This window comes from Microtus pennsylvanicus, chromosome 8 (genome assembly GCF_037038515.1).
Source record: "Microtus pennsylvanicus isolate mMicPen1 chromosome 8, mMicPen1.hap1, whole genome shotgun sequence".
Lineage (NCBI taxonomy): Eukaryota > Metazoa > Chordata > Mammalia > Rodentia > Cricetidae > Microtus > Microtus pennsylvanicus.
In genome coordinates this window covers 55,901,146-55,916,078 of record NC_134586.1, presented here as the reverse complement: position 1 = coordinate 55,916,078, position 14,933 = coordinate 55,901,146, and the positions used below count along the sequence as shown (strand labels likewise).

The window sequence follows — 14,933 nt, the reverse complement described above, 5'->3', positions numbered from 1 at the left end:
CCAGGAAATGAGAACCTACACAAACCAGCTTCACACATCACACTAATCAATGCGGAGGATGGGCAGGGTCTGCCTTGGGTCATGGCCCCTCTTCTATACCCGAGGACTGAGCAACTGGGGTCTTTCTTACTCTTCTCCCCATATATTGCTCTCCGCCCCTGGTACTTCCTATTACCCCACCCCTCTAGTTCAGTGAGAGCCTTGAGCCCCAGCATTTGCTGAGATGCACATGACAGACATTGCTGAACACTCCTTCAAGTCTCTCAATAGTACCCTCAATCGGAGTTAGTCAGAGGTCTTTGGGGAAGCTGTGTCCAGATAGGACAAGCCTGGTCATGTCATCTGGAGACTAAAGAGTGAGACCCCGAGCGAGGTATAGAATTTATGGGATCTCCCATAAGACCCAGGCTCAGCTGTACCTTGGCTGGGCTTTCCCCTCCCCCACCACATAGGATGGCTCTCAGGTCTCTGAACAGCACAAGTGCAAACCGTGATGATGCTTAGCCCTTTACAACACTCAGGAGGCTTTGATGTGCTGGACAGCATGCTCCACACCAGGCGGCGGGGACACTGACGGCACATTAAGGTGAACTTTATTTTCACATTACTATACAACTCACTTGGGAGCTTCAAAAAATACAAACCCACAACTTCACTGTTGTCCCCAGAAAGCCCTTTGTGAGGTTACCGGCTGCCTCCCATTGGTCACCAGTTCCACAGATGACCAGAATAACTTGTGTCACTAGTGCAGGCCCCGGTGTGTCCTGACGGTGGTAAGCAGAGGTGTAAATACTCAGGGGCTCTGCCTCTTCCTGGCTTTCCCCAGATAGGGACCCACAGTGCTTAATGCCCTGACTGCATGCCAGGCAATGTGGGCCACAGTATGCTAGCAGATTGTGCTTTCCGAGCTAGTTCTGCCATATGACTCGCAGGCCCAGACACATCCTGAAGACACTTCTCTGCCTGGGACACAACATAGGATCACAAGGTCTCATCGCTCTGACCCAATGACCCAGGGAGTTGGGAACCCCGAGAAAGACTGAGTATGCTTAGAAGACCAGTCCCTAGAACGCACCTATTATCTTCAGCATGTCTCAAGGACTCATGGAAGGCAGCAGAGAGGAGCCCAGAGCCCAGACCAGTCAAGGAAGTACAGGACTGTAGAGAGTGAGGCTCCGGCCCACCAGATAAACTGGGCCTTCCTTCAGGTCTGTTCCTGAGTGGTGACCCTTCAAGAAGAGTGAGAGTATATCTAAGGGCCATGTCTTTCAGAACAGTCTCAAGTTCATGGTTAACTTACCACTGGCTCAGAAGAAGGTGAAAAAAGCCGGCATATTTAATGTTACCACTCCAACTATTTGCAACAGTAACACTGGTGTATTTTGCAAATGTACAATACAGAGAGCACAGCCCCACAGGACTGGTGCCGGGTGACATGCAGCACAGTTCCCCTTCCTCGCCAGACGGTGTCCTTCAACTGAGGAAAGACAGTGCTTAGAGCCTAAGGAAAGCAAGGGACTCGGGGCACTGTGAGGCAGGCAGCTCCCTGCTAGCTGGCCCCAGTCAGATACACTATGCTTATCAGTTCTCTTTCTGTGCAGATGACAAGAGAAAGATGAGCCATGCCGACAAAGGATGGGGCAGGCAGGCTGAGTCACTGGGAGACAGAAGGCTGACCTCAATGTTGCGGGATTTGCTCTCTGCAGAAATACAAAGTGCTCAGTTTGCAGATCTGCTGGTACGTGACCTCGACGATGATGACAGGACAGGGATGAGAGGAGGGAAATGGGCAGCCCCGGTCGGCCAGCAGGGTGGTGATGGGCCAGACTGGGCTCCTGCTGGCTCACAAGGTCCTAGACGCAGCCCACGGTCAGGCGGCAGCTCCTTCCTTTCTGAAAGGGACTCCGCGCAGGCAGAGGCCACAGGCAGTCCTCAGGTCCTAGGCTTAGGAGCACAGCACTGGAGGCTGCGGTGGCTGGAAGGGCTGAAACTGTAAAGTATAGCCCGTGGGTGACTCAGGCACAGGAACGTGGGCAGCATGTGGCCCCAGGGAGTGCATGGTGTCACACATGAAAGCGACAAGAACACAGCTGGGGGGCATGTGGGGCCTGGCAGCTCACTGGACCATGAGAGGCAGTGGGGGGGGGGTTCACCTGGCCAGGGCCAAGCACTCATTGGCTAGGCGCAGTGATGACACAGGGGTCACGAGCACATGGCTGCATGGAATTACAGTGATTGCTGTTGCCACTCAGAACACAACACGGGACACACACACTGCCCTGGGCCGCCCAGCGCTCACGCCACCCGCCTGCTGGGACTGGGAATTGGATGAGGGAGTTATGGCATTGGTGGACAAAGATGAGTGGTCACTGTGTTGGGGATGGGTCCCTCTGCCATGTGGGCCATGGGAGGATTGTGAGGGAGGGGAGTGTGGCTCACCATGTACAGAGGGAAGGAATGTAGAGCATGGGATTCAAAGTTATGGCAGCCAGTATAAAGTGTCCACGGATCTGTGGGGCTGAGGTGACTGCGCTTTGCCTAGTTGCTTACTGGAGATAACTGCAGTTTTAATACTGGTTACTTAGAATAGTACTCTGTTAATAAAAGAGGGGTCTATACAGAGCAGAGTGGGGTATTAGACAGTCAGGTGCTGTGTTACTTGGCACAGTGAGTTATGAGCGTATAAGGTTTCAGCCAGGCTAGAGGGAATTTCTTTGTATGAAAATATGGAAGGATCTGGGTTTGTTCTAGCAGGGTTTTTGGTCTACTCACACATTTATCTAGATTGACTTCCTGTCACTTATGTGGCAGTCCTTAGGAGGTCCCTAGTGCTAGCTTTGTGGATGAAATGCTTATCTTCCACACACAAACACTACCTATACAGTATGTATATATATATATATATATATTTATATATTTATATTATATAAAGTTTACTTACGTATTTTCATCACCCATATCAGGTCTACTTATTATTATTATTATTATTTTTGCCCACGGCCAATAACAACAGTAACACAGCCAGTCTGGGGTTGGTTGTTGTGTCTGACTTTTGTATCTCATGCTTTCTTTGCTAGGCTGAGTTTTCAGATGTGTACAGAGTGAGGAGCTGAGGGCTGACAGGATGAGAGCCAGTTCCACTTCTCCTTGGTCAGCGCCGTGTCAAGGCCAATGGTGGCTGAGGCCCAGCCTTGGGCTGAGGGAGGACTGGGTGCCAGGGCTAAGCCAGAGTGGGAGCCCTGCTCTGTGGAAGGCAAGCCCATGGATCCACTCAGGCTATGGGGGCAGAGGAAGTGGAAACAGTGGTGCCTTCGGCTGCTCTGAGGCTGGTGCCTGGTAGGCCCTTGTGTGCCTGGTGTGTGATAGGCGACTGCCTAGGCTGTCTACACAACTGTGCTGATGCCACTGGGCTTGGCCTTGCTGCTGGTGGGGGGCGGTGGGGCAGGGGGTTGCCCATGATGATGCGCTGCATGCCCTGCGTGACCAGAGTGAGCTGTGGGCAGGGGCGGGTGGCTGTGCGTATGGGTCATGTATGGGGGGTGCCCCCCGTGTGGGCCATGGTGGTACTGGTGGGTGTGCTGCAGGTGTGGGGGTGGGTGGTAGTGGTGGTGGTGGTGATAGGGGGGTGGGTTCTGCTGCGCATGGCAGTATTGTGCATGATGCCCAAGCAGAGGGCCCTCTGAGGGCCCAGGGTGATGGGCGTGAGGGGGTCCTGGGGGAGGGGCCGAGGGTGGGTGGGCCTGGGGAGGGGGCTTCCCTCTTCTGCTCCCAAACAAAGAACCCAGGAGAGAGGAGGAGTTAGGCACGGGCTGGGGGGGGCGAGATGGGCACTCTCGTGTTGAGGTCGCTCTCCGGCGCATGTGAGGACTGCTAATGATGGAGCCCTAAAAAGGAAATTCATAGAAACCAAAATTAAAAGATCTCAAAGCACACAGGCCAGACCAAGTTTTCCAACTTCAGAAGTCACCCACTGACTGCTGGGCCCGAGGATGGGAAGGATGCGGGCTCGGCCTGACAGCCACTGTGCGGGGGTGGGGGGCAGCTGATCTGGTCCTGATGGAGGTGAGGGGCATCTCCTATCTGCAACAGCACAAGGATGCTTCTGCTCATGCTGTGCCGCTGCCAGAGTGAGACATCATCCCACGGGACAGGGTAGGGTGTTGTGAGCATGTGAGGCCAGGGAGTGGCAGTGAGTGTGGAAAAGGAACGAACCTGGTTCCTGTAAAGTTGGGCCTTGAACTCTCTTGGGACCTCTGCTATGTGGGGTCCAGAGGCGTCTGGGAAAGTGGTGCCAGACAGGTAGGACCCTATGACCTTATCCCTGGGGGTGGGGGGCATGGCCTAGGGCTTTCCTCGCAGCTACCTGTTATAAACCCAGGAGGAGTAAAAAGGTCAGTAGGTTGAGTCAAGGTGTGGGCAGCAGGGAGCAATGGGGGGAATGAATGAAAGCTCATGAAATCCACACTGACTCTTCCTTTCTCTTGGAAACTCCTCCTGTGAGCTAGCTAGCTAAGTGATTCCATTGTGTCGACCCCAGACACACAGCCAGTAAAACTCCAGGAAGGAAGCGATGGATGGCGGAGCATAGGGACAGGCGAGTGGGGCTGACACATCCAACAGTGAGAGCTGAGGATGAGTGAGGGGCGGGTGGCGCTTGCGCCCGGGGCGGGACCTGAAAGCCAGGACGTTCACCATGCTCAGGAACCACAGGGAACAGGGGTTAAGTGGAGATGAAAACACAAAATCCACACCCTCCCTCTGCCCAACCCTTGGGTCAGAACAAGCAGTGAGAGGCATGGATGCTTCTAGGCAGAGAAGCTGCATGCAGGGCGGAGGCAGGCAGGGCGGGAGGGCCAAGTCTGTGTCTCTGCAGGATGGGGAAGGAAGAGCAAAATAAGACAACATAGAAACCAAGGGTGGGTGACACAGGATGGCCAGCTGGACGGGGTGCTTCCTACTTACTTCCACATTGCTCTCTAGCGATCCCGCACTGCTGCGACGCCCTCGCTTCCCTGCCCAGAACATGCAATACCAGAGGTTAGACACGCATACCAGGCCTGGTGCCACTGCCGCCTGCCGCTGCCACTGCCCGGAGCTGGGGCTGGCCCATGTGTCTGCCAGGTAAGGGGCTTGAATGGGCTCAGTGGGGAGGCCGGCAGCAGTGCAGTGAGGAGTTTTAAAAACAATGACGTGAACAAACGCTCAGCGAAAGGGAGAAAATGTTTTTAAAACTAGGTCCAGCTTTGTAACATTTATCCTGAACTGTGGTCTTCTGGGAGGGGGTCTGAGGTGGTGATATGTATACCACCACCTCAAACTCCTGCCTGCTCACCTGACTCAGTACAGCCAGCCTCAGCTGGGGGTACAACTTCTGCAACAGCGCAAAGTCCCTGACCCCCAGTGGATTTCATATATATATATATATGCATATCCACATGCATGCTTACATATATATATTTCCCTCCTTGTCTTCTAGGGAAGAGCAGTTGGTCAAGGGGAAACTGAGTCTTGGCCCCCTTGTCCTCTGGTGCCTCTGGGGATACAGTTTAGTTTGTGCAGTGCCCTGCCTCCTGAATCTAGCTCTCCTACCCAGAACGCACTCTAAGTCCAAATGTCTACACTGAGGACACAGAACATGGTAGGTACCCACCCATCAATATATGCTGGCTACATCAAAGGGAGGTTAGGCCTTCCAATAGCCCACTCATGCTTCAGTGGTCCCTTCAAAAGTCTCTCCTTGACTTCTTGTGTGAGGGTGCAGGATCTCCTGTAAGCTTCTGTGGGTGCAGCACTAGCTGAGAGTTGAGCACCAGGCTGTATGTGTCAGAGGGAAGCTCCAAGGCCGGGACCAGGCATGGGCTACCTCCACCCACAAGGAGAGCTGGTGGGCACTGGAAGATGAAGAAGGCTGCTGTGTGCCTGTCTGGTGACCGGGCCTATCATCAGGGCCTGAGAGCTGCTGTTCCTCAAAGCTGAACTGCTGAATTGGACACAACTGTGGGCTTTTCCGCTTACACGACCACTGAGACCAGTAGGGACATGCAGATGTGGAAGAGTAGATCTAGTGCCTTCTTTGCCTGCTGTCCCTAAGCCCCAGATTCATGGTAGAATCTGGGTCAGGGGAAAGAGGGCCATGACGCCGTGTAGGTATCAGCCTGCTGGGTATCCCCAGTAGAATGGCCCCTTCCTTTGGTGAGAAAAAAGATTGTTTCCCCATCTGCAGGTACAAAAGAGGCTTCCCAATGAGGTCCAGGACATGGCAGAAGTAGACTGTGAGCGCAAAGGGTACACCCACTACTGCTTAGGCTCTTGGCCTGTTTTGCCATCTGTGAGATGGCTATTTCCTGACTCCAAAGTGCTCTCTGGAGTGATCAGGACTGTGGCACCACACATGCATGAAGAGTATCCCTCCCATGTCTTGGGTTCCCCAGAAAAGATGGGGTGGCTTGTATCCTGTAGCCCGAACTGGGGCAGAGAAGCGGCTGCAATGCCCAGTGGAGGCTGTAGTGTCTTCAATTTCATCTTTTTACTTCTCAGCTCTCTCCACAATCAATTATAGAGCAAGCTGTGTGTTCACTGCCGTACCACCACAAGCCTGTTCAAACATTCAGTAAAGGGGAGTAAGGCATGCTGGGTGTACAGGCTCACCCCCTGCCTGGTCTGCATGGTTCATCTCCAAGGGTCTCATATATTCAATGCCTTGGCTTCATTTCAGAGGGAGGACGAGCTCTCCTTCCTGCACCGTGGCCCTCGAACCTCACTCACTGATGAGGATTACAGGCCAGTTCTAAATTCTTCACAGGCATTGACTTGTCAGTACAGCTGAGGAAACTGAGGCCAAGGCCTGCCTGTTCAAGAATGGAGCAGAGTAATGGCATACGCTTCAGGCAACTGACTCCAGAGCCCATGCTGCCCAGTCTCTACTGGACATTGTGTAGTAGGTGCTGCAGCTGTTCATCTGCCACGAGTTCTTACAGACGGACTGCCCTGGTACAGGATACGATGTCTCTGTGGGAACTTGGTGCTGGTCATTTTAGTTGGGGAGAGCCAGGCTGGGCAGGCTACTACAGTGTCTGCTGACAGGCCCTGGCTCTTGTGGCCCAGGGAAGAGGACAGGCCTCAAGCTGGGTCTCCTTCCCTCTCCCAAAGAGAGATGTCTATAGATGGGCTTGCTTGTGAGCCATCCCAGGCTATGGCTGGGTCAGCCTTGTGTGTGGTGGGATGGGCTAAAGGCTGCTGCTCTCAAGGCATCCTGCCCCAAAATAATGGCAAAGGCCTGCATCTTCATGAGACGGTGCACCTGACTGCCATCACCTCAGGCTTGCACAGGTGCACTGTGGAGAGTGAGGACGACTTGGCTGCCTACTGGGAGCTGTTGCCCAGGTCAAGAATCCTGCCTCTCCAGGTGCCCTGCCAGTGTCTTCCAGGATAAGATGCTGCTTCACTGGACATCACAGGTAGTCTTGGTCTGGACTCAGCTGCTTGAGTTTTCTGTCCCTGAAATCCTTGACTTTGCCAGGAAAGTACCAGTAACAATTCAGAGAGCAGCTGCATCAAGGAGCTCCATCTTGCAGGGATGCAACCAGGCAGGTAATTCTACCTGATCCTTGAGCCTGCTGCCCTGGGTCTCAGTCACAGCAGGGCTACTGCACAGACTCAAACCACCCCAGGGCCCAAGCAGTCGAGTGACATGGGCTGGGTTGAACAGGCCACTGGGAAGCTAGTGGTTCTCAACCAGGAGTGATTTGACACCTGGCATTTCTGGACATGCAACAGGTTGTCATGACTGAGAAAGTGCTGCTGGCCTCAGTGAACCAGGCACAGTTCAATGGCAGGCAGTTATTTGCCCCAGAGTGTCTTCAGTGCCCAGGTTGAGAAGCCCTGGCTTAAACCCTCATGCTGGTGGTATCAGATTCTCACCATGGGAAAAAAAATGACAAAAGCAAAGGAAACTCAAAGAGGAGAAAACAATTCCTAAGGAATGAGAAAGCAGTATGAGGCAGAGCTGTGGTGGGAGGGCTGGGAGGGAGTGCTGGGCAGGCTCTGAGGGTCCCACCTCACAGGATAGAGGCCATACTGCTCCGTGCACACTGACTGGTGAGACACTTGTGGTAGCTAAGGGGCTGCTGCTCTGACAGCACCTGCTTCCACTCCCACTCCAAGGCTGTATGAGTCCACTGGTAGCATCTTCCTGAGGCTCACAGTATTCTCTACCTCTAAGAATCTAGGCGGTTGAGGGTTCCTGCTTTCTGGGGCTAAATGGCAAATTAAACTATAGAAATAAGGAAATACTGCTGACGGTGAACAGCTTCCACCAGGTTTCCCCCACACTCTGCTTTCCATACACCTACTGTGGCAGTGGCTTTAGGCTAGACAGAGGCCTGGAATTCTCAGGAAAAGAGCCCTACAGGAAGCAAAACCAGGACAGTGGCAAAGGGGGTTCCCAGACAGTAGGCTTCGTTCATTTCAGTCATTAGCATAGAACACACAGCAGTGGAGAGCACATGGGACGCATCAGCCTGATGCTCTTAGCCTTAGCGCGATAGATGGGGGGGGGAGTGATAAAGACCCCGGGAGAAGTAGGAAATGGGGTGCCATCCCTAGCTGTATTGCCCAGACTGTCCCTTGGACACTTCTGTGTTCCGTTACAGTCCTAGGATGCTCATGGACCTCCAAGAGAACTGTGTCCATGCCTGAGCAGCCCTTTCCAGCACCATGCCTGCCCATGGATGCCAGGCCTTAAGTCCTGCATGCACCGGCTGAGAGGCTGCTTCTCAGCTCAGCTCTTACCCGCTTCTGAGAGGTCTCTCAGGGAGCTGCTGAGGGCGCTGCGCTTGAGGCCCTCGCCACTGGCATAGCTGTCATCCAGGCAGGCCCTGCTCAGCGTTCCGTTGCCCGATTCCTTTTTGAGGCTGGAGCACTGTGACATGCTGGGCCGCACGACACCCTTCTGCTTCTCGAGCTCCGCTGGAACAGAGCAGGAGGACCAGTGAGAGGCAGTGGCCACTGTCCCAGGCCCTAACTCTTGGAACAGGGGAGGAGATTCCTGGAAAAGGGGGAGGGGGCATCATGGCATCCTGGACAAGAAATGAGTGCCTGGAGGCCAGCTGCCTGTGATAACAAAGAATAGCTAGCACTTTAGGCTCAGGAGGGCTTCTGAGAGAGGAGTGGCATTACACTGTGAGAGTCAGAGGGATAGGTAGGAATCTACAAGTTTGCAGAGACATAGAGCCAGGGCCCCAACAGTCACTGGGCTAGAATGAGGATAAGAATGGCATAAACTCAACTCCACAGTGACCAGAAACAAGGGTTAGGCTAAGGCAAGCAGTATGCTGAGGGGAAGGATGGCTCCCCAAGGGCCATGTTGTTGAGGAGACAAAGACCTGGATAACTCATTGCTGGGTCTCAGGGAGTCCTGGCACCAACCACCTCTGAACATTGTCATTGGTACCTGACAGGAAGGCTCCCTGGGAAGACCTCTTGAGACTCAGGAGCTATGGAGTGCCTCTCAATGTCCTGCTTGGGACTTACACTCTATCCGGTGTTTCTCCATCTCTTGCACTTCAGCAACAGACTCCCGCAGGTCATCAGTGAACTTCTTCCGGTCCTGAGGATTGGGAGCGTTGAAGTTTATTAGCACTTTGATATCAGCTCCAGGGACAGCAGATGTCAGCCGGATGCCGTTGGGGTAGTCTGTAGGGGAAGAGAGGAAGGGCCATGGAGTCAGCAGTCAGAGGATGGTCCACTGGCCAGAGGATGGTGTACTTTGGGATGGGCCCTGAAGTGGCAGAACCATAGCAGGAAATGGCCTTCTTCCCAAGATACTCAGCTTACCCCAAAGCTCATGGTCACTACCAGGCACCAAGTCCTGGAAGACAGTGGCATCCTCAGGTCTGTGGTGTCTTATCCTTTCCCCTAGGACACTCGGGACAACAGTCATTTATTCCTGAAAGACTTTCAGTCATGGCTGGCTCCCTCGGGGGTACCATGTCCCCTACCCTGTATCAAACAATCTCTCTCAGTGGCTCGGCTTTCTTGGAAGTAGAGGCCCTGATGAGCATCTCCCTGAGCACATGGAAAGAGCGCTGAGTGGCACCAAGCTGAAGCCCAAGGTATCTAAATCGAATGTGAAAATTTAGATATAGACTTAGCCACTTTAAATTGTTCAAATCACATAGGATTTACTGAGTGAGGGGCTCCCACTGCAGGAGCTGGTGCTGTCACCTGGCATCTGAGCTGGGGGCATATGACATATGATCACCAGCATTCACAGCCCGGCTTCACTCTTGGGCCAAGGTAAGAAAGGGCTGTGAGGAAGCAGGACAAGCATCTTTCTATCCCCCAGTCTGAGGAACAAGAGGGCTGAAAGCCTCAATGCAGGCTGCTAGGACTGTGCTTCTGGTAGCCAACTGTGGTGAGTTTTTGAACCTGTAGGTTTCTAGAAGGCTGATCAGAAGATGGTACCAGCCTGTGCTGAGACAAGGAGGGGTCCCACACTACTACAAGCACCTCAGCCCTGCCATACTAAGTAGAGCAACTGTCCCAGCTTGGGGACTTGTGACGGAAGAGACAAAGGAGAAGCAAGCAGTAGGCTGGGGAGAAGGGGTCAGACCTAAGCAATAACGACAGCTCCAGAGGCAGGAGCAGGCTCTGGGTTCAACTATATACTATACTGTGAGAGCCACTGTGGGGTTCCTATAGGGTAGGCAGTACTGGGCCCACATTACAGGTGGCAGGGAGTCCCTAGGTAATGAGCTCCCAGTGCATGTGTCATTGGACTGTTCACTGAATGCTTCTCTTGGACATGCCACAGATAAACCCACTTCTGCCTGGTCAAACCCTGGTCCCTGGGAAAGTACTACTTGTTTCATCTAGCCTGTTCTGAGAAGGACAGAATGTGTACCCAGAAGGCTTGCATCCTATCTGGAGGTGACAGGGACGAAGGGGGGGGGTGCCCTCTCACATCCCACAGGTCCCAGGGACTCACACTGGTTCTCGAAGAGCAGGACTTGCATTCCATAGAGGGAGAAGGACTGCCGGAAGCTGTATGTTACTGAGTTCTTCTTCTTCTGGAAGATCTTGGTGACCTAGGGCAGCAGATATGGAGTGAAGCTGCAGTGTCTGTGGGGGCTGGAGTCCTTGTGCCATCACAGCTGACACCGAAGCACAAGACACAGCACAGGGCCTGGTGCCCATGCCTGAGAACAGGCAGCTAAGGCGGAGTTGTGCTGACCTCAGGGCCAGGGCTTGCTCTTTCAGAGCCATTCCTAAGAGCAAGACCATCACCTCCAGACCAGCAGAAAGCCTGTCCCATGAAAGAAGTTCTCTACACAGGAGGATACTTAGAGTTGGGATGGCTTGTTCAAGGGTTCAAACCTTCATGCCTGAGTGAGGTCTCTCCCATCACAACAGGCACTGTTATCATAGAGACCAGAAGCCAGTGTGGTAACTGTGCTCCTGTATTACAGTGGCTGGGAGGCAAGTCAATGGGGCATTTCTTGATTGAGGTGGGAGGGCCACCCCTGGGCAGGTAGGTGGTCCTGGTATGAGAGAGCAAACTGAGGAAGCCAGTAAGCAGCATTTCTCCATGGTCTCTGCTTTGTTTTGGTTCTTGCCCTGACTTCCTTTCATGATGAACTAAGCTAAACTAAACCCTTTCCTCATCAAGTTAAGTTGCTTTTGATCGTGGTGTTTATTATGGCATAGAAAGCAAACTAGAAGAGAAATCCTACTTGGGGGAGGGAAGCACTTTTTTGCCAGCTTGGGGGGGGGCGTGACCTACTGTGCCTGGCGGAGTCCTACACTGCCCAGTACCAGTGATACACCTGGAAATGCTGGAGACTGTTCCACTAGAAGCCTTAGTTTTATGGGGTTTGTGGCTATGTGGAGCTCTCCTGAAAAGGGGCATGCGTTGCTCAGGGTGCAGAGTCCTTCAACACTGAGGTTCTCTGGAGTCTGGCACCCTTGATGTTCACATGGAACAAGGAACACCCCTCTTCATGGGCGTGTCAGAGCCTCTCTCTTGAATTATTATGGGCCAAAGCCCTTGCTCAGGCATGGGCACAAGGACATCTGGGCCCTGATAGCCCCCAACACCACATACCACCAGGAGGTCATTGAACAGGAAGATCTCTCTCTGATGCAGTCCCAGCTTCTGGGGTTTATTGGGGTCTGGAACTTCAAAAAGCCGGCAGTAGCAGACCAGTCGTCGATGGGGAAGAGAGAGCACCTGTGCAGGGAAAGACATGTGACTATGGCCACCTGCCCTAAGGGACCTGGGAGGGAATATTCTACCACTATCCCCAAAGGCACTCTCTGAGATTCCTGACCTCTGCTCTCCTGCAGGACTTAAGTAGCACCTGCGCCTGCCATACCCGCTTCCCTCCCTAACACGCCACAGAGAACTCCTGGCCAGAGATGAAGTCATATATTCTCACTCCTCCAAAAGCACCTTCTTTTACCAGTGCTGTTTCTGCAGACAACCTTCCCAGAGTCCTCTCTAGATGAGGAAACGGAGGCATGCAGAATTGAAGTTGCTACAGGACACCGCAGAGTCTTGCTCTGATTTGAATCCCCAGGGACATCTACCCAAACCCTACCCCTACGGTGCCTTCTAATGCCTGCTGGCCAGGGCCTTGTCCTGTGTTCTGCACAAATCACCACTGGGTCATAGGAGCATCCCCACAACTTTGCCATAGCCAAACTGTAAGCCAGTATATTCTGGGGTAGCAGGAGCACACCATTAGCAAGGCCCAGCATTGCTCTAGGAGTCCTAGCTCTCACAGGACACAGACGTTTGGTGGAGTCAACCCTCTGGGCCTGCTCACAGGAAGTCAGCTGTCAGCTGCTTGGTGGAACTGCTAAGTTCAATACTGCATTTTGGGAGGAGAGAGAGACAGTGTGGCCAATCTGGCATGCTCAGGAAGCTCAGTATGAGGGCAGATGGAAGGTGTAGGCTTCAGGGGACAAGAGAATAGGGTGCTGAGTCTTTCCTTGGGCAGTCTGGGATAAGGCTGACCTGAGAGGCTGAGGACCGGTAGGTGGGTATAATGGGGACTTTCAGGGATGTGCCTGTTTGTGTATTCTGGGACACTTGGATAGACAGGGTGGCTGGGACAGTGAAGGTATGAAGTGAGGGGCAGAGCGAAGAGTGGGGGAGACAGGAAGGTCCTTGGTGGTCACATAAAAGTCCTCTCAGCCACCATCATTTCCTTGTATCCCTAAGGTCTCAGGACCCACAGAAGTGTGAGGCTGGATAACTATGAAACTGAGATTCAGCTCTCTCTGGAAATTTGGACTCTGTAGCAGCACCTTGGCATGAGAGAGGAACTGGAGATCAGAGGAAGAACAGAGATATACTCACACAGCCAAGCCCGTGATGCAGGGATCCGATCTGCAGGAAAACCAGAAAAACTAAATTGATATTTCCATTCTCAATGGTAGCTTGTGTCCCTCCCTCTGCCCAGAATACCTGCTCTTTCTCTCCACCCACCAGGCTGCCGAGGAGTACTACCAAAAGGAGGCCCTGGCTCTCTGTGGTCTCTTGGAAGATCTAAGGGCATCCTTAGGCCAGTGTCGAGCAGGCACAGACCACGAGCCACTGTGGCTCATTAGTCACCAAGGGTCTCATGTTCTCAGGTGGGCAGCTGCAATTCATAAACACCAGAGGAACTACTCAGAAAAAGCTCCAGGCCAGGGGGGTCCTTCCAGTGGTGACTGAACTGACCCGGGATTACACTAAGGGTGGAGGACCAGGCCCAGTGCATACCGGTTTCTTGCCCACGATGAGCTTTTCAACCTTCTGCACCTGGGACACATGGTCCTCGTTGGTCTTCAGTTCCCGCTTACGGATCCGCTCATAGATCCCAATCAGCGTCTCCCGGGGAATGTCTTCGCCATCGTCCACACCTGGTCAAGGGAAAGTGAGGAGACATGAGAGTAGCTGGATTTGGGCAACAGAGTCTCCATTTAGTCTGGGGCCCCCAGGCAGACCTTGGATTCACACATTTCTAGCAGGAACCAGCAGAGCAAACCTCTTCCTGGTCTTGGAAGGGACCTTCCGAGGTCCCTGGTTGTGGGTCTCTTGAGTCCTCCCACCAGAACCAGCAGATCACAGAACAGGGTTGTATTACCTTCTCCGCCATGTCCACAGGCCTTTGTAGGCGTATTTTACAAATGAAGCGAAGCCTGTGACATAGCCACAAAGGTTCCAACTCCACAGGTGAGGTTAGGGCAGTGTTTCTCAACCTTCCTAATGCTACGACCCTTTAATACAGATCCTCAATGTGGTGGTGAGGACCCAGAAAGTTGTTTGCTGCTACTTCATAACTGTAATTTTGCTACTGTTATGAATGGTAATGTAAATATTGGATGGGCAGTATATCTGATATGCCATTTCTGTGGGGTCACGACCCACATGTTGAGAACCACTGGTCTACTGTGCACAGGTTATGCAAGCTGAAGTGTGAGTTCAGGCTCTGACAGATTTGAAGCTAAGTCCTCTTCATGTCCCTTCACACCTCATAGCTATGGGTAAGTGACCTAGTCTCTTGGGTTTGGTGTCCTTTGAATCACCAAGAGCATCGGTTAATACATGGGCTTGTCACCGAGAAATGAGCGAGGCTCATGGTGTGTCTAAGCAACCTCAACAGAGCTGTGGCTATCTCTGGTGTCACCATCCCATGGAAGAGGCTAGGCCAGACTATACCTAGGCCACTATAACCCCAAGCACATAAACCACCTTTTCCCCTATAGTAAAAAAGGTTTTTTTTTGGGGGGGGGGAGAGAAACCCTCAGGAGAGCAGGCTCTCTGCAGCAAACTTAGCCCTCAGCCCGCACAGGACCAGGACTGAGAGGATTATGACCTCCCATAGAACATGCCCACCAGAATCAGCACTTCTAACCTCCTCTTCTCCACTGACTGCTTTTGAGGA

At 52.9% G+C, this 14,933-nt stretch overlaps 1 protein-coding gene across 19 annotated transcripts in view; it reads right to left on the bottom strand.

The window, feature by feature from the left end:
* Positions 1 to 1,313: 1,313 nt before the first annotated feature.
* The window catches only part of Iqsec1 (IQ motif and Sec7 domain ArfGEF 1), a 327,627-nt gene continuing 314,007 nt past the window's right edge, over positions 1,314 to 14,933 (bottom strand). For 8 of the 19 annotated variants that reach the window (XM_075983491.1, XM_075983492.1, XM_075983494.1 and 5 more), the window contains 8 exons: positions 13,769 to 13,908; positions 13,364 to 13,393; positions 12,104 to 12,229; positions 10,988 to 11,087; positions 9,532 to 9,693; positions 8,791 to 8,967; positions 4,963 to 5,012; positions 1,314 to 3,884 (listed from right to left, as the gene is read on the bottom strand). In XM_075983491.1, the coding sequence (XP_075839606.1) occupies positions 3,384 to 3,884; positions 4,963 to 5,012; positions 8,791 to 8,967; positions 9,532 to 9,693; positions 10,988 to 11,087; positions 12,104 to 12,229; positions 13,364 to 13,393; positions 13,769 to 13,908 (1,286 nt within the window). In that variant the 3' untranslated portion in view covers positions 1,314 to 3,383. The remainder of the gene's footprint in view (positions 3,885 to 4,962; positions 5,013 to 8,790; positions 8,968 to 9,531; positions 9,694 to 10,987; positions 11,088 to 12,103; positions 12,230 to 13,363; positions 13,394 to 13,768; positions 13,909 to 14,933) is intronic. The other 11 variants (XM_075983499.1, XM_075983501.1, XM_075983505.1 and 8 more) reach the window with 3 other exon arrangements.